Raw genomic sequence first — 27,897 nt, 5'->3', positions numbered from 1 at the left:
ATCCGTGGCACGTCACTACCCCCTAACCCGTCCTCCGTTATCTCTTGCCTCTTCCCTGCCATCCACCCCAACAGGGACGCAGGCGCCCCCCTTCCTAACTGCCCCCCAGCTCGTGTACCACCCGGCATCGCACAGCCTCCCGCCCGCTCCCGCACACGGCCTCCTGGCCGCACCGCGGTCCCGCACAGGCCCCCGCCCTGGCCTCCAGAGCCTGCCCTCTCACCCTTCACCCCTGCTCGCCCTCATCCACGGGCCCCGCCTCTCCGCCTCCTCACCGCCACCGCCACCGGGGCAGCGTTCCTTCTCTAGAGTTTTCTCTGTTGCAAATGAGCAAACTCCTAGGCAAAGCAAAAACCTGAAGGGGTCCAGGATATGCCACGCTGGAGTAAGAATGACTTTGAGCTGAAGGCGCTGGGGCTCCTGAAATCCACTACTGCCTAAAAGCAGAGCCCCCTGAAAGGACTCAGAAGAATTCAAATGTCAAAAATCCCGTCCCAGACCACCCAGGGAGGACTGGCCTACCATGGGCATGTGAGGTCAGCGCCACACCTCAACACACACAGTCACAGAGCTCTCCTGCTCCCGTCCGTGCTGAGGGCCCATTCAGCTCTCCTAAGTCACCTGTTTCCTGGCTTCCGCTTCCCCTGTTAAAATGGCATAGAGGCCCCCAATCCTAAACCCTGTCTTTTCTCACACTAATCTATCTTTTGTGAGTTTTTTATAATGTTTATTTATTTATTTGAGAGAGAGAGAGAGAGGGAGAGAGAGAAGGAGGAAGGGAGGGAGGGAGACAGGATCCTAAGAAGGCTCCACACTGTCAGCACAGAACTGGACATGACGGGGCTCAAACTCACAAACTGTCAGATCATGACCTGAGACAAAACCAAGAGTCAGATGCTTAACCAACTGAGCCACCCAGGTGTCCTCTTTTGTGAGTTTTATTTGCAGGCCCTAAACCTGAACCTAACAAGGGCAAAGGAAAGGTTTTCTCTTCCAAATAGACTCAAACAAAGGTAGTAGTTTTTTAATTAAGAAGATGTTAGTAAAGCATGAAGGAAGTTTCTTAGAAACAAAACCAAATTCACACACAACTGCACTACCTCCTCACCAGTACTTTCATCTTTCATATTCTTTCCTGGGCCTCACATACACACACAGGTAGACGCTCTCATATTCTGTCCATTTGCATATGTTCCAGATGTTTCTCTTGTGTCCAGACGGTCTTAATTATTCCAACAGGCTGCAAAATAGCTGTGCTGATACAGCACAACTCAAGCCCTACCTTCTGCTAAGCCATTTAGACTTTTCTGATATTCTGCATTGGAAATAACCCCATAATGAATAACGTGCACAGAGAATGTTTTCTGTTTATGTTAAACCCTCCTCTAGGGTCTGTTACTGAATGAATGAATGAAATTCCCTGAAGTGTCAGAACAGAGTCTTTTCCTAGTTCTTGCTATGATCGCACAGACTGCTTCTAGAAGGCTCTACAGTCCACAGGGCTACCAGACAACCAGGCCAGGCGAGGTATTAATCATTTTTGCCAACTTAAAAAAAAAAAACAACAACACAGAGAGAGAAGAGGCGAGTCACAGCTGAAAGATGACACATTTGGTCAGCCTCAAAGCCAAAGCAGGAAGTGACACTTACTGGGGATCTCCAGGCTGGGGTGGATCGCAGCCACGTTCCTGACCATGGGCGGGGAATGCCGTCCATCCACCAAGTCGGACTCGGCGTCCTGTGCTTCCCCGTGAATCACCGCAATCCCCAGCCGCAGACGCTCCGCAAAAGACTGCGCCCTGAGGGAGAGCAGTAGACATGGTTCAGGAATCACACAGCCCCTGTCCCCCAGCGTTCACGGGAGGAACGGAAGACAACACACATCAGGTGCGGTTTCCGAAAAGGATTCATGGAAAGAGAAAGAAGATGATCTTCGAGTCTTAGGATGCAGGACAAGGTGTGGAGACCCCACGGGACGAGCCCGTCCCTCTGGCCGGGGCACTGATGGGCAGCGGCCGGCCTGCTCTGTGCTCAGCCTGGTGGGTGAGCCTGCAGCAGTGAACTTGGCTAAGCCTCAGCTTCCTGGCTTGTAATTGCTAATCCACCCCGCCAGCTACTTAATACTGAGAACCAACCACAGGAGACAAAGTCCATTACATCCTCAGCAAAGCAGTAAGCATTCAATTTCTAGTTTACTGAGATATATCAGACACGATGAAATACACGTTTAAACTGTACGATCTCATAGACTCTGATGTGTGTACACATCCGTGTAACCAGCAGTACAACGAAGATAAGGAAAAGCTCTCACTGCCAGACACGTCCCGGGGCCCCTTGCAATTTCTCCTTCCAGCACCAGGCAACCAACAGTTTGTTTTCTGTCAGCAGAGTTTTGCCTTTTCTAGAATTCTGTAAGTGGAATCAGAGCATACAGTCATTTTTTGTCTCTCTCTGTCCACTAACGATAACATTTTGGAGATCCGTCCATTTTCCGCGGGACATCAAAGTTGTCCTTCAGACTGCCATGGTCTGTCATTTGGGTGTGTCACAGTCTGTCCATTCACCTGGTGAACTGCTGCATCACCTCCAGTTCTGAACCGTTACAAAACTGACTTGAACGTTCATGTACAAGTCTCTGCATGGACTCCTGCTTTCTTTTCTCCTGGGTAAACACCTAGGAGTAGAATGGCTGGATCATAGAGCAAGCATATACTTAACTCTCTAAAAAAACAACCATGAGGCGCCTCGGTGGCTCAGTGGGTTAAGCATCCGACTTGGGCTCAGGTCATGATCTCATAGTTCGTGGGTTCGAGCCCCGCATCGGGGTCTGTGCTGACAGCTCACAGCCTGGAGCCTGCTTCAGATTCTGTGTCTCCCTCTCTCTCTGACTCTCCCCTGCTCACGCTGTCTCTCCCTCTCAGAAATAAACATTAAATAAATAAATAAATAAATAAATAAATAAAATAAACATTAAGAAATTTAAAACACACAATGAACTCTTTTCCCAAACAGTTATACCATTTTACATTCCCATGAGCCGCACACGAGCGTTCCAGTGCCTCTGCGTTCTCACGGGTACTCAGGGTGGCCGGTCACGTCAAATGCGATCTCTGCCACCGTGTGCAGTGGTGCCTCACTGTGGCCTCAGTTTGGACTGGCCTCGTAACAAACAGTGCTGAACATTTTCACATGCTTACTTGCCATTTGAATATATACTGTGGGGTAAAGAGCCTGTTTATCTTTTGCCAAATTTTTAGTTGGGTTGTTAGTTCTCTAAGCTTTGGGAATTCTTTGTATGTTCCAAATATAAATTCTTAATTGGATACAGGCTTTCCCAATCTTTTCTCCCAGTCTGTGCCTCCTCCTGTCATTCTCTTCCTAACGTCTTTGGAAGAGTAGTTTCAATTTTGGTGATATCTGATGTAACAACTTTTTGCTTATAAAATGTACTTTTGGTGTCATATTTAAAAAATTTTTGTCCAACCAAAATCACAAAGATTTTTCTCCCATGTTTTCCTCTGGCAGTTTCATAGTTTTAGGTACGGGATTTGTTTTTAGTTGATGTTTGTATCTGATGTAAAACATGGCTCAGAACAGATGATTTTGCACATGAACTTTTGCTGAAAAGACTATCCTTCTGCCATTCAGAATGCTTTTGCCTCTCTGCTGGAGATCAGTATTCGAGATGCACAGAGGTCCATTTCTGACTCCATCCTGTTCCAATGGTCTATTTTTCTATCTTTATTCCAATAACACATAGTAACAGTTGCTTTAGCTTTATACTCAGTCCTGACTGCAGTCTTAGATCTCTAACTCTGGTGCTGTTTCTCAAAGTCTGAGTAGCACTCACACAGAGAGGAGGGGCAAGTCCACTTTACTCGTATGTGGCCAACGCCCAAGTCCCATAATCACTGGTGTGGAAAACGCCTGGGAAGCGGTCAGTGGTGCCAGGACCTTCCTGTAAACACGTACAGCTGAATCGCCGTGAGTCACCTGCAGCCGCTGGGTGTGTTTCTCCCTCTGAGAGAGCGAGAAGACGCCAGCCTCCTGCTGGAGACAATCGAGGTAACACCGACCTCTTAGTTCCCGCTGCCGTAAGGGGACACCATGGGCCGGGGGGCCTCAGCAACAGAAACGTTTCTCACGGTTCCCGAGGCTCCCAGTGCAAGAGGAGAGCCTGCTCCCTGGCTTGCAGACGGCCGCTGTCTCTCACTGTGCCCTCAGGTGGCAGAGCGCAGAGGGCACCCAGGCCCTGGTCCCTTCTCCTAAGGGCACTAATCCCACGCCAGACGGCTCCTCCTTCATGACCTAATTACCTCCCAATGGCCTCACCTCCTAAAACCATTAGAGTGGGGGTGGGGATTCCAAGATGAATGTTGGGGGGACACAAACATTCACTCCACAACCGCAGCAAAAACATCTGACGCTAAATAGGAGTCCCAGAGGGCACCTTCTCAGGTCCCATCAGACCTGGCATGACAGCTCATCAACAAACATCTGAAGGGCTAAATGACACACTTGGGGTAGTACAGCTCACCCTTGAACAACGTGGGTTTGAACTGTGTGGGTCCACCCACAGCCAATTGTTTTTAATATAAATACAGTGCAATACTGTAAATGTATTTTCTCTTCCTCGTGATTTTCCTAATAACGTTTTCTTTTCTCTAGCTTACTTTACTGTAAGATATAGTGTACTCCATGTAACATACAAAATACGTGCTAACGGACTGGCTATGCTCTCAGTAGGGTTCTAGTCAACAGCAGCCTATTAGTAGTAAAGTCCTGGAGGAGTCAAAAGTCATGCGTGGGTTTTGAAAGCGTGGGGAGGTCGGCACTTCACACCCACTAGGATGGCTGTAACAATAATCCTGATGATGATGAAACAGAAAATGAGCACTGGTCACGATGTGGAGACACTGGAATTACATTCCTGGTGAGAGTGTGAAGTAGCTGCTGTAGTGTCGCGGTCCCTCGAAAATGTAAACAGGGGGGCGCCTGGGTGGCTCAGCTGGTTGAGCATCCAACTTCAGCTCAGGGCATAATCCCACAGTTCCTGAGTTTGAGCCCAGGGTCGGGCTCTGCCCTGACAGTGTCTCCCTCTCTCTACCCCTCCCCTGCTCACTCTCTCACTCTCAAAAATAAACAAACATTACAAAAATGTAAACACAGAACTAGCATATACCTAGCACTTTCAATCCTAGGTATACATTCAGGAAAAACGAAAACAGGCATCAACGCAGCAACGTACACAAATGTTTGCAGCAGTGCTACTCATAACAGCCACTAGGTGGCAACAGCCCAAACGTCCTTCAATCCACGACCGGCTGCACAGGGTGGGAGAGCACACCCGGAGTAGTATTGAGCCATAAAATGGAATGAAATCCTGACACATGCTACAATGTGAATGAACTCTGGAAACACTATGCAAAAGGCCACATATTGTATGATGCCATTTACATGAAGTGTCCAGAAGAGGCAAATCCTCAGAAAACAGATTAGTGGTTTTCCAGGGGCTGGGGAAAGAAGGGCACAGAGAGTGATTTCTTAATGGGTGCGGGGTGATCTTCACCCCACGAGGTGCGGGTGCAAGAAAGTTCTGAAACGAGAGAGCAGTGGTAGTTGCACACAGTGTGAGGGCGTGAACTGCCAATGAACTGCATACTTCAGCAGTATGTTCTACGATTTTCCCCTTCACAACAACTGGAACCAAATTACTAAATTAAAACTGACCCAGCACAATGCTTGGAAAAGTGACATTTTATGTTCCAAAATGAGTCATGGTTTACTCCAACTTGGTTAAATGGACAAGACAAGACTCCGCTGGGGGTGCCTGGGGGGCTCAGTCGGTTAGGCGTCCGACTTCGGCTCAGGTCATGATCTCATGGTTTGTGGGTTCGACCCCCTCGCTGGGCTCTGTGCTGACAGCTCAGAGCCTGGAGACTGCTTCCGATTCTGTCTCTGTCTCTCTCTCTGCCCCTCTCCCGCTCATGCTCTCTCTCTCTCTCTCTGCCCCTCCCCCGCTTATCCTCTCTCTTTATATCAAAAATAAATTAAAAAAAAGAAAGACCCCACTGAGAGAGATTCCTAACGGAAGCCTTGTGTGGACACAGCACTGGCTGCACTGGACACAACTTCATGTTTTTACCAATAATGCCAACCTACTTTAGTTAACACACTCCATGTCATTCCTCAGTTATCATGGAAAACTACTTATCATAATCCCTTCTCCACCAGCGGCTTACTGTCCGCAAGCTGTCCTCACCCTTCAGTAGGGGACAGTCCGCGGGCCCCTGGGCACAGCTACCTGGGCTTCCTTTCAGCCACGGGGCTGCACAGGGCTCGAGGGAGCAGAGGCAGGATAATAACTGCGGGACACAACTTTAAAAGAGCTTTTCGAGGAAACAGCCTTTCTTCTGACATCTGTTTTTATTCTCTCCCTTTCCCACATGTTGGAAACACCGCACAGGAAATCCTCTCAGCCCCAAGCCTCTTTCAGTATCGTATTACTGATTCACCAGCTCCTCCAGGTTACACGGAGCCTCAGCCCAGCCCTACTTGTAGGCCTCGGTAAAATGTCACCTTTTACCATGTACCAGTAAGTGGCCTCTCGGCTGGATATAATTCTGTTAATAAAGTACCGAGTTCCTGTAACAGAAGGCGGTGAACAGCCATAAAGTATATTCACTGGTAATTTCAAGGGCAGATCTAAAGACCGACGAGCATCTGCCAATCGAGAACTAGGTCGGCTTCTCCACACCTGGAAGTCTCTGACTGCTGCTCACACATTGGGATTGACAAAAAAGAGAAAATACATCATTGTTTTTATAATGGAGTCAGCAGATAATCTTTTAAACTAAAAGCCTGCAGGGGCGCCTGGGTGGCTCAGTTGGTTAGGTGTCCAACTCTTGACTTCAGCTCAGGACATAATCTCATGGTTCGTGAGATTGGGGTCTGCACGGACAATGCAAAACCTGCTTGGAATTCTCTTTCCCTTTCTCTCTGTCCCTCCCCTGCCTGTGTGCACGCTTGCTCTCTCTCTCTCTCTCTCAAAATAACAAAAACAAAAAAAACTTAAAAAGCTAAAAGCCCACAGAATTAAGGGACACCAGTGGGAACCACTGAGGTAGAATCCAGAATGTCCAGGATCCGACTGGGGTTGTGATTCTCCACATGGAGCCAAGGGGCGGTCGTGAGCTCTCACCTACCTTTTGGCCGAGGCTGGAGATTTGGCCACAATCACTGCATTCCTGTAGTCCGGGATCTGTGACAGATTAAGAGGTCAGGGATTACTCCAAAGGCCATTCACGCCAACACCTGACAATCAATAAAGAGGAACACCCCTAGACTCAAAATTGTCATCTGGTCCCACGAAAAGTTTTCCAGAAAGAGGAAAAAGTTCAAAGTAAATTTCCTCTTTGGAAAATGAAGAGACTCCTACTACCTAGGAAAAAATATTACGGAGGTATGAGCCTCACAGACTTAAGACAAAAAGTCATGCTAATCAGTGATTAGCTGATATCTATGGGCCAGTGAATACTGATCATGGGGTATAAAGATGTTTTTATAAAGTCAACAGAAAGTCCTCTCATGAATCCCTGTTACATGCAATTTCACGGTGCAAGGATGACACCATCCAACCAGAATCCAAGGCGGCCGTCACATTCCAAATCAGTGTGCTCCATACAAATGACTACCATGTCTCAGTCATGGCATTTTGAAGAAACCAATTTGTTAAAGGATAATCAGGACAATGGGGTTTTTTAAAGATAAGAAGATCCCTCAAGAAAATAACTAAAATATCAGTCCACTCTGCAGTCTTTTACTTTTGGAACCTGTGAAGTGATTGGAGGTAGTGATGATGAGAACTGAACATACACCCATTATCGACTTCTACGAGTTTGGAAGACAGAACTCTTTTTAAGCTGTGCAATGGTTTATTTCTGACTTCATCCTGGCAGTATTTTCAAATTATGTTCTTGACATTTAAACGCTTCATTAAGTTATATTATTTCATTCGATATATCCTCTTCACTTTTTTCTCACAATTATGCTATATCGATGAATTTCTATATAAGCATTAATAACATCTAACACCTTGTCCAATGCCTAGTACATGAGAAGCACTGAAGAATACGTAGTGCACAAACAGAACACTCATTTGAAGAAATATGCAGCATAACCACATGGAACAGATGTCTTTAAAGGGCAGCCTAATTCACCCAACACTATCAAGGAGTAAGGGAGCAAAGAACAGGGGCACCCGGGTGGCTCTCAGTCGGTTAAGCATCTGACTTCAGCTCAAGTCATGATCTCACTGTTCATGGGTTCAAGCCACACATTGGGCTCTGTGTTGACAGCTTGGAGCCTGGAGTCTGTTTCAGATTCTGTATCTCCCTCTCTCTCTGACCCTCCCCTGCTCATGGTGTCTCTCTCTCTCTCAGAAATAAATAAAACACATTTTTAAAAAAGGGGGGAGCAAAGAACAGTCACGGGCATTTTCCTTGTTTTCGCTGGAAGTCTTTCTAAACCATTTTATGTACTTCCTTGTCTCTCACCAAATATCATCAAATAGCACCAAACCCAGCCAAGAGAAGTGACAACGAAGGAAACAGTTAATGAAGCAAATAAAAGGAGACATTTTAAAAAAAGGACTCTTTAATAAAATCAGGTCTATTTCGGGGGCACCTGGCTGGCTCAACTGATAGAGCATGAGGCTCTTGATCTCAGGGTTGTGAGTTCGAGCCTTATGTTGGGTAGGAGTAAAGTTTGTTTAAAAAAAAGAAAACAGGTCTATTTTCTCCTTAGGAGCTAAAACAGGAAACTGTACACTTAAAGAAAGAACAGGCTGTTAAGAAAAAGAACCAAAAAGAAAACTAGGAGGTAGAAATAATTACAGTCCAAATAAGAAACTCAGTAACTAGCTTGTGGAGTGGCAGAATGGACAGAGATAAACAAGCCTGGGTCTTCAAGCCAAGGGATTTTCCCACAGTGCTATATATAACAATGCAAAACTTGGAATAACAGAGACTTGATCTAAAATTTTCAACATCTAAAGAATGAGGAAACAGAAGAGATGAAATACTCAAATTATAGAGGGGAAAATGTCCCTAAAATGAAAGAGAATGAGAGACCCAGGGACTATCTACTGAGATGAATGGGGGAAAAAATCTATCACAGACATCATCACGCTGAAGTTTCAAAACCACAACAGAAAAATGAAACACCATGGGGCAATTTCTGCCTGCCCCCAAAACATACTAGATGCACACTCACACTAGAACTCAAGAAAGGAAAAAATTCAAATAGTATCGTTCTGCTCCTTAAACTTGCAAAACTAAGCGCACAGGAAAAGAAATACTATCCTATGTACCGTTAGTGAAAGTATCAACACAGCCCCTTTGGAAAATTGCAATTTTCATGATATCATATTAAAATATTAAATTTTCATGACATTAAAATATTAAATGTTCAGAGACTTTTACCATATCTACTAAAGCATTAAAAATGTAGATTACTTTTCAGTCAAGCAATTCTACTCCCCAATATTTTTCAGAAAAATGCATAAGTAATCAGAACGGTAAGAACAAGAATTTTCAATGCAGCATTATTTAATGATAAATTGTTAAATAAAATATTTCACTTTTTTAAAAGAGTGAAAAATTGGGACATCTGGGTAGCTCAGTCAGTTTACGTCCGACTTAGGCTCAGGTCACGGTCTCATGGTTTGTGGGTTCAAGCCCTGTGGCAGGCTTTATGTGCTGACAGAGTGGAGCCTGCTTTGGATTCTCTATCTCCATCTCTCTGACTCGCCCCTGCTTGCACACACACACTCTCTCTCTCAAAAATAAACATTAAAAAAATAAATAAAACATTCATAACGTTTAAAAAAAGTGAAATATTAAAACAAATTAACATCCAATCAAGAGGAAGTTGGTTGAGAAAACTGTGGCTCATTTAAACTTGTGCTTTAAACATTTAAACATCCAGCCATTTAATCTTAAATTAATCAGACTCAAAGAAAATGATTCAGCTCAGTCTGACTTGCGGCATGCAACGACCCAACACATATGATCACGATCACAACTAGTCCAATCCTAGGTACCTGACGTCCAAAAGAAAACACAGCAATGTAAAGAGCTCAGCAAAAGAAACAAGCTGCAGACTAAGAATTTTAAAGGACGGACACCCAGTTGGCTCAGTTGGTTAAGTGTCTTACTCTTGATTTTGGCTCAAGTCACAATCTCATGGGTCATGGGATCAAGTCCCACGTCAGGCTCTGCGCTGACAGTGTCGAACCTGCTTTGGATCCTCTCTCTCCGCCCCTCCCCCACTCATGCTCCCTCTCAAAAATAAACTTAAAAATTTTTTCAAAATACACCGAATTACATTTATAAAGTAAATAGTGCTTTAAGCGGATTCCACCACATTTTAATCCTTTACAGACGGCCCAAGGAAATGGAAATGTATCTTTTCAACCTTACACAGAATGTTAAACTACAGAAGTGTGAGCTGACCCACCTCTTCTTGAATATATTGTAGTAAAAAGGGAGATGCTCTTAAATTATCAACAGGAATATTGAAGAAGCCTTGGATTTCCTTCTGGTGTAAATCCATGGTGATAAGATGAGTGAGACCTTTGGAAGCAGAGATACAAACATATGAATGGTTACAAAACCAGCTGTACTGCAAGAAACAAGCACATGTACACACTATGTGTAATAGGTGTTACAAAATCGCTCTAGACTCAGTATCTTTGTCACTCAGAGAGACACTGAGAAGTTTGTTTTTTGGTTCGACGACACTGAGAGAGAACATATGTAGTGGCCTCCAATCCCCGTCTCCAGCTCCTAAAACCCTGGTACGTTCCTAAGTGACATGAGCACTAGGAGCACCTTTTGTTCTAATGAGCGGACTCTTTGGTTTTGCTTTTAATGTTTATTTATTTTTGAGAGAGAGACAGAGATTGTGAGTGGGGGAGGCAGAGAAAGAGGGAGGGAGACATAGAATCCAAAGCAGGCTCCAGGCTCTGAGCTGTCAGCACAGAGCCCCATGCGGGGCTCAAACTCATGAAACCATGAGATCATGACCTGAGCTGGTCTCGCTATTGAGCCACCCAGGCACCCCCTAATGAGGTGACTCTTGGTGGGCTCTTGGAGCTTAGAATTTTCAGTACCCTTGCCCCCCATTCTACAGAGGTGGGGAGGGATGGAAATGATGCAGGTGTAAGGAAGCAGAGGTTTCGGGCAGCTCCCAGGTAGGGGAACAGGTGGAGGTGCTAGGAGAGCAGTATCTCCCAGAGAGGTCATGGGCTCCACAGCCTCCCCACATCCAGGGCCTCGCATCTCTTCCAGCAGGGTGATCGCCTGGGTTCTTTATCGTTTGCTTTTACAATCAAGTGACAAACAATGAGCAGTTTTCCCGAGTTCTGTAAGCTGCTCCCGCAAATAATCAAATCCGAGGATGGGTCCTGGGAGCCTCCGATTTGTGGCAGATGGCTCAGAAGCACAACTGTCTATCTCTAGGGAGACAGCGTCAGAATTTAAACTGTAGGATACCCTGGGGCGCCTGGGGGCTCAGTCAGTTAAGCATCTGACATCAGCTCAGGTCATGGTCTCACGGTTTGTGAGTTCCAGCCCCACACTGGGCTCTGTGCTGACAGAACAGAGTCCGCTTCAGATTTTCTGTCTACCCCCCTGCCCCTCCCCCACTCATGCTCTCTCTCCTCAAAAATAATAAACATTAAAAGAACATTAAAAGCAAACACGGCAGGATACCCAGCTGGTGTTATGGAGATTGCTAAGTGTGAGAAAAAACTTCTATATATTTGGTGCCCAAAAGTGACATCTGCGTGAGTTGAAGAGACACACAGGAGGGGAACTGGGTTTTTCCCCAACCAGAAGGGAAAGACTGGGTGGTTTTCGTACATGGAGATACATGATTTTCACATCAGTTTATAGTCTTAAGACAGTAAAAGTAACAGTAATGAAGAAATGTCTCTTATAATTGCATTAGAGCAAGTTACATCTCCTTGAACTTCCCTTAATGGGCACAGTAAAGCCACATTAAGATAAATATTGTCTTAAGATCTTAAGACAAAGTGCGCAAGCCTGTAACTGGAAGAAATGAAGAACCTTCACCCCCACTGGCCCTTGAAATGATCATCATATTTGAAATGAATATCAGAAAAGTGTAAGGAGGGGCGCCTGGGTGGCTCAGTCAGTTAAGTGTCCAACTTCGGCTCAGGTTATGATCTCACGGTTCGTGAGTTCAAGCCCCGCATCAGGCTCTGTACTGGCAGCTCAGAGCCTGGAGCCTGGTTCAGATTCTGTGCCTTCCTCTCTCTCTGTCCCTCCCCTGCTCACACTCTGTTTCTCTGTCTCTATCAAAAATAAACAAACATTAGAATTTTTTTTTAAAAAAACGTAGAAGGAAAATCTAATTGAAAAAGTTTTAAACAGCAAAACTTGACCAAAGGAGCTGGGTGGTGCCCCACCCAGGGTCAAGTCCAAAAGAGAAGACCAGGATCTTTCCAGAAGGCTCGTCGAACCAGCCTGCTCCTTCCAGCCAGCTTTGAACACTCTGAAGACCGACTTTTCAATAGGTTATACCATTGAGGTTGCTGGGGTTCAGTTTCATCAAGTTTTGGTTTGCTTGTTTCTTTGCCTTTGCTGGAATGCTACAGAAAATTTATTCCATACTAAGCATCTGTGTTCAAACGCAGTGATATGGGAACTTTTTAATCCTTCCCTCTCTGTGCCAACGCTCCGGGATTCGTGCCTTCTACAATCACGCCCACACAGGCACGTGCACAACAGCTCTGAAGCTGTTCAAAAACAAGAGGGAGACGCTCAGGAGGTTACCGGAAAATGCACAACGCAAATCAACACATGTGGTTTGCAAACTATGCTCCTCTGTCCTGGGAAAAGGCTGACAAGAAGTTGTTGCTGTGTGAGTGCTTGGTTCCAAATGCCTTTTCCCCTTAAATGTGACTGTAACTTGTAGCTTCCATGCCATTGTTTAAATAAAGAACTTGGGAAAAAATAAGTCATTCTCCTTAATTGTTTCAGAGAGGTGGGAACAGGAGAGAATTCTCTGCACTGCTTTCTCATTATACGTCAGCCATCTGTAAAAACGGTCTTCCTGGAGCGCTGGGGGGCTCAGTGGGTTAAGTGTCCGACTTCAACTCAGCTCATGATCTTGGGTCCATTGGCTCGGGCCCTGCGTCGGGCTCTGTGCTGACAGCTTGGAGCCTGGAGCTGCTTCAGATTCTGTGTCTCCCTCTCTCTGGCCCTCCCCCCCCCCCCGGCCCCGCCATTGCACTCTGTCTCTCTCAAAAATAAATTTAAAAAATTTAAAAATTAAAAATTGTTTTTAAAAAATGCTAAACACAGTGAAAGACCTTTAAAAAAAATGCCTTGCACTCTGTTTAGCATTCACATTTAGTTAAGACAGGGCTTTACACTTTCTAAAGTAAAGATAAACCTCCCAGGGCCCCCTAAGTACCGAATGTCTCCCGTTCTTACCAGCTTTGCACATCATCGAAGCCAGCAGTTTGGACACAATGGAGCCCCTTTTCCTCATCTTGCACTGCTTGCTGTAAGGGAAGTAGGGAATCACGCCGATGATGCTTTTGGCGCAGGACGTCTTGCACGCGTATACCATAATCAGGAGCTCCATGATGGTGGTGTTCACGTCCCTGTGTTCCAAGGGAGAGAAGGCCAGCAAGGAGCGTAAGATGCGGGACAGGGTCTCCTGCTCCGACAAGGTGTTAGCACCGCGCTACTCCCGCCTCCACCGACACTTCAGGCTCGAGACGCAGAGGAGTGAACAAGTGCCACGCTCCCTCACAGCCGATGACCCTGCTTCCCTCCTTCCTGACAACAGCAGTCGGACGAGCGAGCTCCCACGGGCTCCCACCGCCACACGCACCTGCGCCTACGGGTCTGCCCGCCCTCCGCCCTCCGTCAGAGACGAACTTCCCACACCCGAGCTACCCCGACATGAGCCCTCCACACGACCCACTAACCACCCGCAACTCCACCCCCGCCTCCTGGAAGACAGGGCTCCAGAGAGCCTCCCTCTCTGGTCTCCGTCCTCAGTTTGGCAACCCCGCCCCCCCCTGCAGACTGTACCCATCGGACTATCAACATTCTGTTGTTCCAGTAACCACAACTGGTGGCCAGTTTTCCCACTGCCCCGAACTTCTCTGCTCCCCTGCGTATACATCTCAAGGGAGTCATCTACGCTGAGTATCATCCAGCTCATCTCCGCTCCTCTCTCCCAAACGTGTTCCAATCCAGGTCATCAACAACCTCCACGGGGCTAGATCCAAGGTCAGTTGTCCTCCTCCTCTCGCCTCAGCTCCCCCCGCCGCTGGCCCTGCTTGACCCACTTGGCTTCTAGGACTTCTGCCAGTGCTGCCCCCTCCCCCGCTTCCTCTGCGCTTTTCTCCCCCCTTCCTGCCTGACGTGCATCTGCCCCCTCCTGTGACGTCACCTCATCACTGGGTTCCTCACCGAATTTCACCGCTTTCTAGACGCCAGAGACTCAAAGTCACCCCCCCACCCGGCCCCCCGTCCAAGCTTCCCAACTCCAGTCTAGCAAATCCAACTGCTGCCTGACGACGCCACTTGGAACTTCACACACCCAACTGAGCCGCTCTTGCCCCCGAAAGCCTGCTTCATCGTAAAACCTTCTCTGTGTCAGGTGAAGGCAACACTAGTCTTTCAGTTTCCTCAGGGCAAAACGGAGGCGCCCTCAAATGTTCTCCTCTCTGGAAGGTTACGGCATCCCGCTACGGCCATGCTGCTGCGCTGGGGCCGGGCCTAGCTCCTGCTCAAGCAAGTAACTGGGACGGCCCGGTTACCACAGGCCCCGGCCCCTCAGCAGTCCTTCTGCAGCACATTCTGTACTTGGTGCCAGCTGGCTCTTCAGGTCAAAGTCACGTCATGCACTCCTCTGCTCAAGACCCAGAAATGCTTTCCCACTTAGCCCATGGCCCCACAATGGCTCCTAAGGCCCCTTCATGATCTGCCCGGTGGCCCCCCTTCCTCCTCCTCAACCCCCTCTCAGGCCACACCCGACGCCTTGTCAGTCCTCACTCCCACCTGAGGCCCTTTGCCGAGGTGCTCTCTCTGATGGAAAGTTCTAGAATGTTCTCCCTGGCTGGCCACCTGGCTTACTTTCCCACCTCCTTCCAGCTTTTGTCAAACGTGGCCTTCACGCTGAGGCCTGCCCTGGTGGCCCTCTCTCCACCCTTTCCCCACCGTCACGCCCAATTCCCTGCCAGGCTCTTCTGGTTTCTTCCGTAGCACTCATCAGCTTCTGAGAAACTAGATAATCTACTTATCAAGTGACCTGCCTGTCTCAGAAAATAAACTCCGTGAGGACAAGGACCTTTCCCTGTTTTAACCATTCGTGCATCTCACACACCTGTAACAGCGACCAGCACACGGAAGACACTCGCTCAGTATTTGTGAATGAACGAATGAGTGAGCACAGGCTCTCTGCTCAGATCTGACCTGGCGTCTGAAGAGCTGAAGACTCAGAAAAGCCTCCTGTGTGAAGGGGTAGGAGGAGAGGGCCCAACGGGGAGTGCAGAATTACACCGAGGTTCCCAAATCAGGCGCGCAGGGGCACCCGTGTCCCGTGAGCTGCGACAGGCTGGCCAGCGCTCACCTCTAACAATGAACTCGTCCTGTGCTCTGTGCTCTCCCCACCCCGACGCCCGAAGGGGAAGGGCGAGGTGCGCCCACGGCTGCGTTCTCCACCAGCACCCCGGCCCTCCAGCAGGCTGGGTGGAGGGGCCACGAGAACTCGGTGCCCCCAGCCCAGGTCTGCCGAGAACGCTACCCAGCAGAGGAACCGGAACGAGGGTGGCAGGGAAGGCAAGTCGCTACCTCCCTGCTCCGCGGCACACACGGTCCCAGGAGGGCATGGCATGCGATGACAGGTCCCCTCCAATTGCTCTTCCCAGTGGAGCCAGGTGACTACGAGGCTCCATTCCAGTGAACCCAGGGCCAGGACACTTAGGTGGAAGCACGTGTGTTGCGAGTCTAAATTCTCCCGAAATCAGGCTCTTCTTCCCTTCCTCTGGTATTTGTTATACACAGAAACACAACTCTGACATGCCGCAAAATTTAGCATCTCTAAGCTCAAAAACAATACACTCTAAAAGTGATTTCCAGACATCGTTAAAACCGCTCTAAGGTGAAGAACTTTCATGAGAGAGGCATTCGAGGGCGTCTGTGCAGAGTGGCACTGGATTAAAAAACAATGCAGAGAACGTCACACAGACTCCTCTACACCCACCTTACACATCCGTGGCCTCGACAACTTCCTGAACACACAGAAGTCTGTCAAATGTCACACCTACATCCTTTTACCTTCTCAGCTTTTAAGCTACATAATAAGTGGTGGTCATTTTTACATGACCTGCAGTCAAAGCGTTAAGAACCCCAACTAAGTGAACCCCCTTCCCCGTGCCCTTTTTTGGGAAGCAGAGGAGCTTCCTTGCAAGTTTTACAAAATCCCGGCCACTGAGTGGCAATGTCATGGGTCGTATTCTCGTTAAGAGCCTCTGCTCCAATACCTGGTTACCTCCACCCTTCGAGAACACAGAAAGAACTCGTAAAAGTCAGCAGTCACGTCACGAAAATTAGCAAAATAAGACGTACCGATTTTAAAACGGTCAGAATTCTTCCCGTCTAGTCGGCTCTTACGATTCTAAGCACTCTTGCCCAGAAAGAAACCCAGAGAGCCCCCGTGTCTGTTGGGTGAGGACTCACTTTGAGACAGTCTGGATGATGAAAACATCCTTTCCCCTCACGGATTCTTGAATCTGCACTCTTGTTTCTGGCAGGAAAAGGAAAAAAAGGGTTGGTGAAGATGGCATATAATTTAAATTTTTGAAAAAAAAACACCAAAAAACCCACCTCATCCCCAAGATTACAAAACGCGGAGAATGGAGCTGTTGAAAGCCGCACGAGGCCTCAGGTGCCGTCAATGATGACACTGGCATCAGTCGCCTTTTTAAACATGTCAATATCGCATTTCGTGCTTCTGAGAGAATTCCATTGCTGATTTGGACCAAGTAAATCTACCTTCTTACTTCTATACAGGCAGGGAGCGCCGTGCCATGCTGAGCAGGGCGCCTCTATGGGAAACTACACACTCGTTCATAAAACCAGCAACAAGTATGAACTTATTAGGCCCTAAGTATTATAATAATGTTATGAGAATAAGGATAAATAAGGGCTAACATCCCTCCTCTCAAAAAAACCTGTGAGAGGCCACAAGGAAACAATTAGACAAAAGCAAAACATTCTTCAAAGTCAATGTCACACGAAGAAAAGGAATGTTCTAGATTAGAAAAAACTAAAGAGATACAGAAAACGCATCAGTTGAGGGGCGCCTGGTTGGCTCAGTCGGTTGAGCATCCAACTTTGAGTTCAGGTCAAGGTCTCACAGTTCATGAGTTTGAGCCCCACATCGGGCTGGCTGGTGTCGGCATGGAGCCCAGTTTGGGTCCTTTGTCCCCTTCTCTCTGTCCCTCCCTGCTTGCGCTCTCTCTCTCTCAAAAATAATAAACATTTAAAAAAAAAAAAAAAAAAACACATCGCTTGAGCCAAGAATCCTGGTTTGGAAAAAATAAAACACCAAACAGCTGTAAAAGGCTTTCCAGGACAACAAGGGAATCTGAATATTGACTAGATATTACATAATTAGAGGATGCTCATTAATTTCTTTACACGTGACAACAGCAGCGTATTCACGCAGGACAAAGTCCTTATCCTCAGGAGGGGCGTGGCTGGACATTCAGGGCTTAAGTGACCTGATGCCCACAACTTACTTTCAAAAGGTTCCACACATTCATATTCATATTGCGCGTGGCAGACATGCACGTGGATATTCACAGCTCTGGTCTCTCAATCTTTTTACTGGACATTTTTGTTAAAAATGTTGGAAACAGCAGAATACGGTTTGCAAAGGAATATATGGTAGTAAGGAAAGAAAATGAGCTTTAGAGCCGAGGAGGGCGGGGTTTGAACCCTGATGTCACTTTGGGGACTTCACTGCTAACATCACCCCTGAGCGCAGCTCTCCGGTCCCTGGTGCTAGAGAGGACTCTACAAATGTCAGCTCCTGCCTCTCTTCCCAGGACACCAAGTATTTTCCCCACCCTCAGGCACAAACCCAGAGGCGGACTAACCTCCTCCTGGGCCTTCCGCAGCCAACTCTCCCTAACCTTCCCTTCCAGTCTACACAAAGGGCATCATGCCATCTGCTTTAGCAGCAGAACCTTCTCCAAACTCTCCCTGCGTATTTTCTTCAATTACACGTTTTTCCTACTGAAGCCACATGGGAGATCCTGGGAGACAGGAAAGAGGAGGCAGCAATGGAGAAATAAAGGAGGAAAACAAATTTGTGCCTTTTCATCAAAGTGCCTTCTAAGTTCCCCCAATATTTGGATAATTGCCAAAATCCTACAATGGAAAAGCACAGGAACCAGTATTTTCTGAGCACCTACTATGCACCAAGAAGCACGAAGGCACACAAATTACGCCATTTTTTTTTTTAATTTTTTTAATGTTTTATTTATTTCTAGGAGAGAGAGAGAGAGAGTCAACGTGAGCACAGGGGAGGCAGAGAGAGAGGGAGAGACAGACACTAACAGGCTCTACAGGCTGAGCTGGCAGTCAGCACAGAGCCCGACGCGGGGCTCGAACCCACGAACCGCGAGATCATGACCTAAGCGAAAGTCGGACGCTTAACCNCGAACCCACGAACCGCGAGATCATGACCTAAGCGAAAGTCGGACGCTTAACCGACTAAGCCACCCAGGCGCCCCGAAATTACACCATTTAATCTTCAAGACAGCCTGAATTGTCTGCAGTTGAGAAAAATCAAACAACTTGCCAAGAGTACGTCGTCTGACCCTCGGGTCCTTGCAAGCTGTCCATCGTTCCTGCTAGAATAATTTCAAAACTCCACCATTTCTACAGAAATTACAAAGAGTAAGTAACACGTGTAGAATGTGGGGTGTTTATAGAATGAAAGAAATCAGTTAGCAAAACATCTCCTAACGGCAGCTTGTGGGGACGTAAAGAATAGCAACCAATTAGCATTGTGGCCACACAGGGCTTTCTCGTCCTGCCTAATGGGACACAAATCCACAGAACTGCTGAGCGAGAACCTCCTTCAGTGGACCGGCTGTACGCATCTGCGCTCTTCACTGGATGAGGTCTGAGAACTGAAGCCCGGGTCCCCAGGCGTTCTACGCCCAGTTGGTGTTCACCGCCTTGCCCGCCTGACTTCCTGCAGGCGGGAATAATTGGCCGCTGGGTCCCACTGGTTTAGGAGCGCAGGATGAAGGACAGAGCTAGCATGTCACATTCCACAGAAAGGTCAACATCACACGCATGTCTGAGATAGCTTACCTCTGTTAGGTTCCTGGTAAACCTGCACTTTGCCCATCTCCACCCCCAGCCGCCTAGGGAAGAGAAAAGGGGGGAAAAGCTGAAAAGGTAATAGAAATGAAATCGACTCAACATTTTTACTACTTAAGGATGAATCACAAATGGATTAAAAATAAGACAAAGAGAAATAAAACAGAGGCACTGTTACTATAAAATTCAAAGTGGATATGGTACCGTTCTGTCCCTCCATTACCCAGCCCCCCACCCCCACCCCACGCCTCCCCAGGGGGGCCTCCAGGGGGCCAGCTCAGCCTGGTCAGCGACCCTTTCCTTGTGCCCTGGGCCCTCCAGCCATGCCCCTGGGCTACACCAACCCCTCCTGCCCTGAACCTTGTTCTCTCTGCCTGGAGGCTTCGGCTTTCTCAATTCGCATACCATCCCCTGGGCTTAAAGGCACCTGACCAGCCAAGCTAAACAGAACCTCCCCTTTCGTCCTGTTCTCATCACACTATCTATCACCACCGGGAATTTTCCTGTCTTCTCGACTTCCTTCTTGTCTGGCTCCCCTACTACACAGAAGAAGGAAGGATCCTGACTGCTCAGTTCACTGTTAATCCCCAATATCTAGATCAAGGCCTAGTACATGGTAGGAGGTTCAATCCTGATTTAATAAATAACTAAAACTAAACTGAACTATAATCTATGTGAGCTATGTTCATACAGGATACACTTCATTGTTCTTCATACGCAAGTAATTCTCTAATTATGTGGCACCTAACAGAATCCCTGGCACTTGCAGATGTCTCAATAAATGTCTGCCGAATGAATGTGTAAGGAGTTAGAACAGTTTACAAAAAAAAGTTAGCCCTTAATAGACGATATACAGACCAACTACGAAACATCTGCTCTCATCAAATTTGATTCCGATCATCAAATTTAAAACATGACATAATGAGGGCGCCTGGCTGGCTCAGTCAGTTAAGCATCCGACTTCGGCTCAGGTCATGATCTCAGGGTTCATGGGTTCAAGTCCCACATCGTGCTGTGTGCTGACAGCCTGGAGCCTGGAGCCTGCTTCAGAACCTGTGTCTGCCTGCCTCTGCCTCTCTCTCTCTCTTTCTCAAAAATAAACATATTTTTTTCCTTAAAATGTGACATAATGAATATGGATTTTAATGGCACAAAGTACTCACTCAGCAATTTTCTTTGAAAGCTCCATACACGATGAATTAGAATTTGCTGAAAACAACACCAGACCTCCTTTCGTTATGTTCATCTTGGTTTCTAATTCAGGTGGCGCCACACAAAACATCAAAACCTTCTTGGTTTTCCAATTCTCAGAGCCTAGGAGGATTGAGAGTATATTAAGAACTGCCATAGAATATGAAATTCAACTGAATGAACTCTTTTTGTTTTTTTTACTAGCAAATGACTTAAGCTGAAGGCAATTAGTTTTCACCATGATGGAGTCTTTTATATTAAATACATGTATGGACAAATAAAAAGTTCGTTTGGATTTCACGGTTCTGGATTCATGGAAAAAATGTTACTGTATGATTTAATTAGTTTTCATGACCACTGGGAACAAATGATAAACTTACAAGAAAGGCGGAGCTGAAGAGCTCAGTGTTTTACTGTGTGCTGCTTAAAGTCAATTATGGACAACCTCCTTCTATTCTCTGACAACAAAATTCCTCCTGGATTAACACACAGAAAAATGGCAGAGCCATTAGCAAGGACATGGACTGCTCGATCCTTACGTGACTAATAAATAGCCCATCTGTACCCAGCTTTTCCTATAATAACTATTTATCCCCAAACCTCCCCCTTGGCTACCAGCTGCCTCTCTGATGCCCTGAGTCACGTCTAAGCCCGACCTTGTCACCTGAGTTTTTTCCAAACTGGAACACAAGGCCGAGAGCAGACAATGGCGCCGAAGCGAAGGAAAGCAACCACCCAACTGACAGGCAGCAGGGCAGAGACAGAAAGCCCCTGGCCTGAGTGTCCTCGGAGCCAAGGCAGGGTCCCACAGGCCCCTCCACTCTCTGGGCTGGGTCCTTATCAGCCGAGGAAGGGGCAGGACTAGATGCTGCATCAATAACCCAGCAGGCACGGGGAAGGGGGGCACCTTCCCGGTAAGCCCACGGCATTTCCTCTCCTTGATGGCTCCGGGAAGGAGATTTCGAAGGGACTGAAGCCGAGTGGCTCTTTTTTTGTTACTCTTTAATTTTAATTACACTAGTACACAAACACATTCTCCTTGTGAGAAACTGAAACTTGATAGTTTAGGCTGACATCACCAGCCCCAATTTCAGGCTCCTTCCCACCCCTGTCCCCCGGAACGGACAGCTCTTATCAAGTCAAAACGGACACCATCAGACCTTTACACGTTCACAAGCGACCCCCGGGCCATAAAAAATAGGTACAAAAATACCTTTCTAATGCAAAAAAAAAAAAAAAAAGAAAGAAAACCATCATGCACATTTATCTATAGTCTCCTTATCTGTTAAATAATATATTTTAACAACCAGGGGTTACAAAATACAGACCCATGGTGTTCTTCTGAACTGCTGTGAGTACTCCACGGTGCGGAGATGTCGCGTGTAGCGTGTCACCGTCCTAAACAAGGCTCCTAGTGCGCGTCTCTCTGCAGTAACTGCATGGCCCACTGGGCAGCGTTACAGGTAAGGACGCAGCAGCAGGCTAGGAGAGCACTCTCCCACAGGGTGCCTGTGATGGGCATCCGGCGACGGGGAAAATGGAGCACTACAATGAAAACTGACCTATAGCCTATGATTTCCAAACAGAAACACACACACAAGCGACCAAAGCCCTAAGAGGACCAACGAGGGCCAGGGGTACCTACAAAGAATGTGACTCGGGAGCAGGCATCAGCCAACTACAGCCCACAGGCCAAACCAGGTGCCTCCATATGCTCTGTCTGTACATAAAACCGCTGGAACACAGCCACGCCCGCTACCTACAAACCGTCTACGGACACGATAGAGTTGAGTACAGGCCATAGAGCTGGAAACACTGATCACCTGGGCCTCTACAGAAAGTCGGCTGACACCTGCTTTATGGCAGTGTGGGCCAGAGTGGGTGGTGTAAACGAAAGAAAGAATATATTTAATCATCAACACTTAAAGTTGGAAGAGATCTTAAGTGTCTTCCAACACCATCTCTCAACCCATGTATGCCTGTGTTTAGGAAGAGATGGTACAGGTTCTGGAAACGGAAACAACAAAGAACTCATTCTCCTGTAGTTATAAATATAGGTTTTGGAGTCAAGATCACATTTGCATCTTGCCTCAACTCACTGAGAGGCCCCATAGGAATGAACCTCTCTTAGCCTCAGGGTAAGGTGACCGACCTTACAGGGTCGCTGTAAAATTAACTTCTTTTTTTTTTTTTTTAATTTTTAATGTTTTATTTATTTCTAGGAGAGAGAGAGAGAGACAGCGTGAGCAGGGGAGGGCCAGAGATAGAGGAAGCCACAGACTGAAACAGGCTCCAGGCTCTGAGCTGGCAGTCAGCACAGAGCCCGACGCGGGGCTCGAACCCATGAACTGCGAGATCATGACTTAAGCGAAAGTCGGACGCTTAACCGACTAAGCCACCCAGGTGCCCCAACTGTAAAATTAACTTCTGTACAGCACTTAACACAGTGTCCCACGCAGAGGATCTGCTTGGTAAATGGAAGCTAGCTACAGAGGAGTCCACTTTCAAGGCTTTGGTTTTCTGCTGCACAAGTGTGGTAACAGGTATATGCTGGCCATCTTGTTACATCCCCCAAACGTCAAAGAAGCAGTTTCTTAAGGTACCACAGTGTTCTTGAGAGGACCTGGGACACTCAGAACAAAAGCACCCGAGGGGAGAAAGGGCTCCGAGAGGTGAAGGGGCCCATCTACACGACTCCTGCCAAGGAACCACTCCAGGTGCCCGAAGAGCTCCAAAGCCCAAGGCCCACATCCTGAGGGCCCATCCATTCCAAAGTCTTCCTTAGAACAGGCTAAAGCCTCTCCCTGCCCTCACCGCCTCCTGGTTTTTGTCCTTTCCTTGGTAATTTACAGGAAACATCAAATTCTTTTGCCACAGAGCAGTGCTAGGCCATCTCAAGATGGCTCCCTCACCTCTGTGTCATCCCTGGGAGGCTTCCTGGAGCTTTTCCTTATTGGTTACAGTTTAAATGCCCTTCACCACTGACTGTGGTCTCTTAAGTCCCAGTCTTTGGATACCAGGATTGTATCATCAAAACCTAACCTGACACCACCATCAAAACGGCACCGCCACAGAGACATCCATTTGGAAACGGTTATCAACGGTCATCCTCTGTGCCTACTCACTGCACAAGATGTTCCAACTTAAGGGCCGTTGCTGCCTTGGGCTCTCCTATTGGAAATTCCAGTTGTGCTCTTTACCAAGCTTCAAAAAAGTGAGTTTTAGAGATTATCCTCAGAAACATAATCACCAGGATGGGGCCTGGCAGAAGGCTCATTAGCACAAAGCTTCAGTGTGAAATGGAAAGCGGAGAGAACACTCCCATCCTCTCTCCCCCAACCCTGTAAACTACAGTTGCTTTACATTTATCCTAAATGTACCCCAGCATGTGTGAGAATTATTTATAAACACGTATGAAAACACATCCTTCTCCATGACCCTCAGTACCCTACAAGAAGCAAATCCTACCCTTCTCTGAACGAGACTGGGCAATCTGTTAACATCTCCTGAATGAATCCACACTGAAAAGACCACTTGCTTTGGATGTTGTCTGCGGTCATTTCAAAACCACTCTTCCACATTTCAGAGGAGGAAGGCTTGCCGCCTCTAAAAGTGTGATGCGTTCCCTCCAAAACGTCCACTCTACAAACACTTCCTATCTAAAGACGCTGGAGTAAGAGTGTGAAATCCTGGGTTTGCTTTCCATGGTTACTAGCTGCCCATTCTTGGGTAGGTCCCTTGGCCTCGCCCGGGCACGCACACTTCCCTTCCTGACAACACAGATAGATGCTCGGTAGGATCAGCTTCCGCCACCAGAATCCAAGGTCCAGGACAGCAGAGATTTTTTTTTTTGCACCATTATATTCTCTGCTGCATATCCAGGGTCTAGTACCTGGCACATAGGGGCGCGACAGTGTTTACCAAGTAACAAACAGTTGCTGAATCAAGCCTGATCTCACCGACTTGCAACAATTAACAAACGGAATTCAAAGTAGTCTGCCTACTAAAAGGCATCGTAAAGTGCAAACCATTATTATTTTTATTGCTGAAGTACCTCGCTCAAAAACAACTGCTTTTTATATCAGTACCGAAGAGAATTAGTAGAGCAAAACCTAAGCCGGATTAATCTTCCGTGTCTCTGTGATCCCAGGCTCTTCGCCCATCTCTCCATCAGCCTGTTTTCTTACCTCTAGCACCGTTTTCTGAGTGCTCTGAATTCTTACAGCAACTCAATAAAGCACGTACTAGAAGTGGACCCATTTTACACACGAGGAAAATGAGGCCGTGAGATGAAATGTGCTCAAGGCTGCACCGCCTCTAAGTAGCTGACATTAGCTGAGTTTCAGTCTGACTTCTAGCAGTTTTACCAACAGCACAGAAAATGATGGTAACTCCCCTACTGAATTTAGCATCGCAGTGAGCAGAATCAGACAAATACCCAGATTTTGAATAATGGCTAGAGTAAACGTGCCTTGTTTGGAATACAATTTATATCAAGTGTTAAAGAAAGAACGCAACACATAACTTTCAGTATTTCCCCTTTTGGTCATTTGTACCAGGGAAAGAAAAGAACAAGCCCTATATGCTCAATAATGGTCACTGCAAGAATTTCTTTAAGAGCAACACCGGACATACAGAAAAGATCCATAATGGGGCAAGTAAGTAAAATTCATAAATATATAGTCAACATAATAGACACGGCAAATATCAGGACTTTGCAGAGTGCTTATGTTAAGTGAGTAAGAGCAGAATTTCGTCACCTCTAATCAAAACTGGGTAATCATGGTATAGACGGGGTCAGGATAGGAACACGGGCAGGAAGAAGGGTAGGATTTGGCGGAGTTCAATAACGTGGCTGAATTATTTTTATTTGCTCATTTAAATCTTTTAAACATTAGAAATCACACTTCTTCGTGCCCCAATTCCCCATTCCGCATTTCCTTATTCTTTATAAAAGCTAAAGACCCCAAATCCTTAGCATCAATGTAATATGCGGGGGGAAAAACATTTTAAAGTAAAATATCTAAAAATATCTAAAGTACCTAAAAATTACATCGAGGTCCTCCCTCAACCTCTGCTGGGTGAGTTCTGGGTGCGATAAAAAAGAACGAGTGAGAGAAGAACAGAAATGTCTGCGACCAGCAAGGCCAGTCAACTTAGAATCGGGCTGTGTCACACCAGGGGCCGGAGATGGCTGGGCTGGAGACTCGTTTTCTGAGCCGCCGGTCCCGTAATTCGGGCTCGACTCCCGACGGCGCCCGGAGCGGGGTCACCCCGGGGCCGCGGGCCGGAGCCCCGCGGGCCCCGCGAGGGACAGGGGGGAGGGAGGGAGGGAGGGGGCGGCTGCGGGGTCGCCCCGCCGTACCCTCCCAGACGCCGCCCTGGGACCGCGCGACCCGTCCGCCAGCAGGCGCCGCGGGGCTCCCCGCCCCTTGCACCTGCGCCCCGCACGGCCGGAGCCCGGTGGTCCGCGCCGCCACTCGTCGCTGGCTCCCGCCCGCCTACCTGGCCCCGACCCCAGCCCCGGCCCCGCCGCAGCCTCGGCTGCCGAAGGAAGAAAGCGCCGGCTCCCCAGGCGGCTTCTCTAGGAGCAAAATGGCGACTCCATGCGCAAGAACGGCGTCCGCGGCGACTGCGAGGCCGGTGGGCGGGGCAGAGGGCGGGGCCGGGAGCCGGGATTGCGGAGGCACCTGGCCCGGGGGCCGTGGGCGGGGCCCACCCGAGGGGCGGGGCGGGGCAGGGGACCCGCGGGTGCGGGCTGGAGAGAGGGAGCCTTGCTGGCAAGAGGGGCGGGGAGGTGGACGCGGCTGAGCCCCTTTGGTACCTGGGGATGCGGTGGCTGAGAAAGCGAATGTGTGGAATTACAAATGTCTGGGTTCGAGTCTTTGGTGGTTTGTAACCTTGCGCAAAGTCACTTCACCTCTCTGTGCCTCAGTTTCCTCATACGAAAAATGAAAATGATAGTAGCATCCGTCTCATAGGGTTATGAGAATTAGGTGAGAAAACAACTACAGGGCTTTTTAGCTCAGTTCCTGCCATATAGTAATCGCTCAGTTTGTATCATTATTTCCTTTGTTGACCTTTCTTCTTTTGTATCTTTTAAATGTTTATTTTTATTTTGTAGAGAGAGAGAGACAGAGGATCCGAAGCAGGCTCCTTGCTGACAGCTGAGAGCTGGATGCAGGACTTGTGAGATCAAGACCTGAGCTGAAGTCGGTGGCGTAACTGACTGAGCCACCCAGGTGTCCCAACCTTTCTTCTTTTATTGTAGAGGAAGTGGTGTTTTTGGTTTCCATTGCCTGAATTCTTTATAATCTAAATATAACTATATTTATATGTTTTATTTTAATTTTAAATATAACATAAGAATAGCAAATGCAGGGGCACTTGAGTGGTTCAGTCGATGAAGTGTCTGACTCTTGCTCTCAGCTCACGTCTGGATCTGAATTCAAGCCCTACATTGGACTCCTCGCTGGGAGTGAAACCTACCCCCCCCCCAAAAAAAAAAAAAGAAGAAGCGAATACGTATGTAGCCCTTACCGTGTGTCAGACCAGTCCTCTTAAGTGCTTACCATATATTAACCATAATTTATTTAATCCTCACAAGAGTATGAAGTAGACATTATTGTTTTATCCATTTTAATACTGTGGGAACTGAAACACCCACACTGAATGACTTGACTTGGCAAACAACTAGGTGGACATGACCTGCAATCCAGGAGGCCTGGCACCGAATTCTGCATTATGCTCATCCGTATACCACACTGCATCTCCAATTCTTTGGATTTTCCACAAGCATAAAGCATGAAATCATTCATCAAAGGTTGGGCAGCTAGCTGGAAGCAGCCAGCCTCTTATTTTACAATTGGGGAATACAAGCATGTCAATTTATGAGTCTTAAATTGGGTGATACTTCATGAAATGGCGTTAAGACATTTCCATTGCTTGACAACTTTACAGGGACATACTTCTTGCAAAGGACGAGGCCCATGAGCCCACTTGTGAATGGCGTACATTCGCACGACAAAACTGAATCCTCCTCCAGTGGACGGCCGTTGGGTTTCGTGATCTAACCCTTGCCCAACCTCACCAGCCTGCTTCGACCAGCAGCTTGGATCCACCCTTCTCGTCACGTGTTGCCGTGCGAATGGATCGGGCCAATCAGGACAGCTCATCCCTCTTAGCTCACTGATTGGCTCCAAGGCTAAGCCGCTGAGCCAATGGGAGCCCAGGAGACAAGCTGGAGGCGCGTGGGGAA

General features: G+C 47.5%; 1 protein-coding gene across 4 annotated transcripts in view; it reads right to left on the bottom strand.

The window, feature by feature from the left end:
• PRPSAP2 (phosphoribosyl pyrophosphate synthetase associated protein 2) overlaps positions 1-26,263 on the bottom strand; it is a 38,477-nt gene extending 12,214 nt beyond the window's left edge. The window contains exons 1-9 of one of the 4 annotated variants that reach the window (XM_039227317.1): positions 26,145-26,263; positions 21,020-21,115; positions 20,612-20,762; positions 19,440-19,492; positions 16,788-16,854; positions 13,524-13,696; positions 10,519-10,634; positions 7,206-7,261; positions 1,651-1,799 (exon numbers count right to left, since the gene is read on the bottom strand). In XM_039227317.1, coding sequence (XP_039083248.1) covers positions 1,651-1,799; positions 7,206-7,261; positions 10,519-10,634; positions 13,524-13,696; positions 16,788-16,854; positions 19,440-19,492; positions 20,612-20,730 — 733 coding nt within the window. In that variant the 5' untranslated portion in view covers positions 20,731-20,762; positions 21,020-21,115; positions 26,145-26,263. Of the gene's footprint in view, positions 1-1,650; positions 1,800-7,205; positions 7,262-10,518; positions 10,635-13,523; positions 13,697-16,787; positions 16,855-19,439; positions 19,493-20,611; positions 20,763-21,019; positions 21,116-25,681; positions 25,920-26,144 lie in introns of those variants that run through there. The other 3 variants (XM_039227316.1, XM_039227318.1, XM_039227319.1) reach the window with 3 other exon arrangements.
• Between the last annotated feature and the right edge of the window lie 1,634 nt (positions 26,264-27,897).

This window comes from Hyaena hyaena, unplaced genomic scaffold (genome assembly GCF_003009895.1).
Source record: "Hyaena hyaena isolate Hyena2069 unplaced genomic scaffold, ASM300989v1 scaffold_27, whole genome shotgun sequence".
NCBI lineage: Eukaryota > Metazoa > Chordata > Mammalia > Carnivora > Hyaenidae > Hyaena > Hyaena hyaena.
Note: the sequence above shows the minus strand (reverse complement) of the source record. Positions and strands in the feature narration are given on the sequence as shown.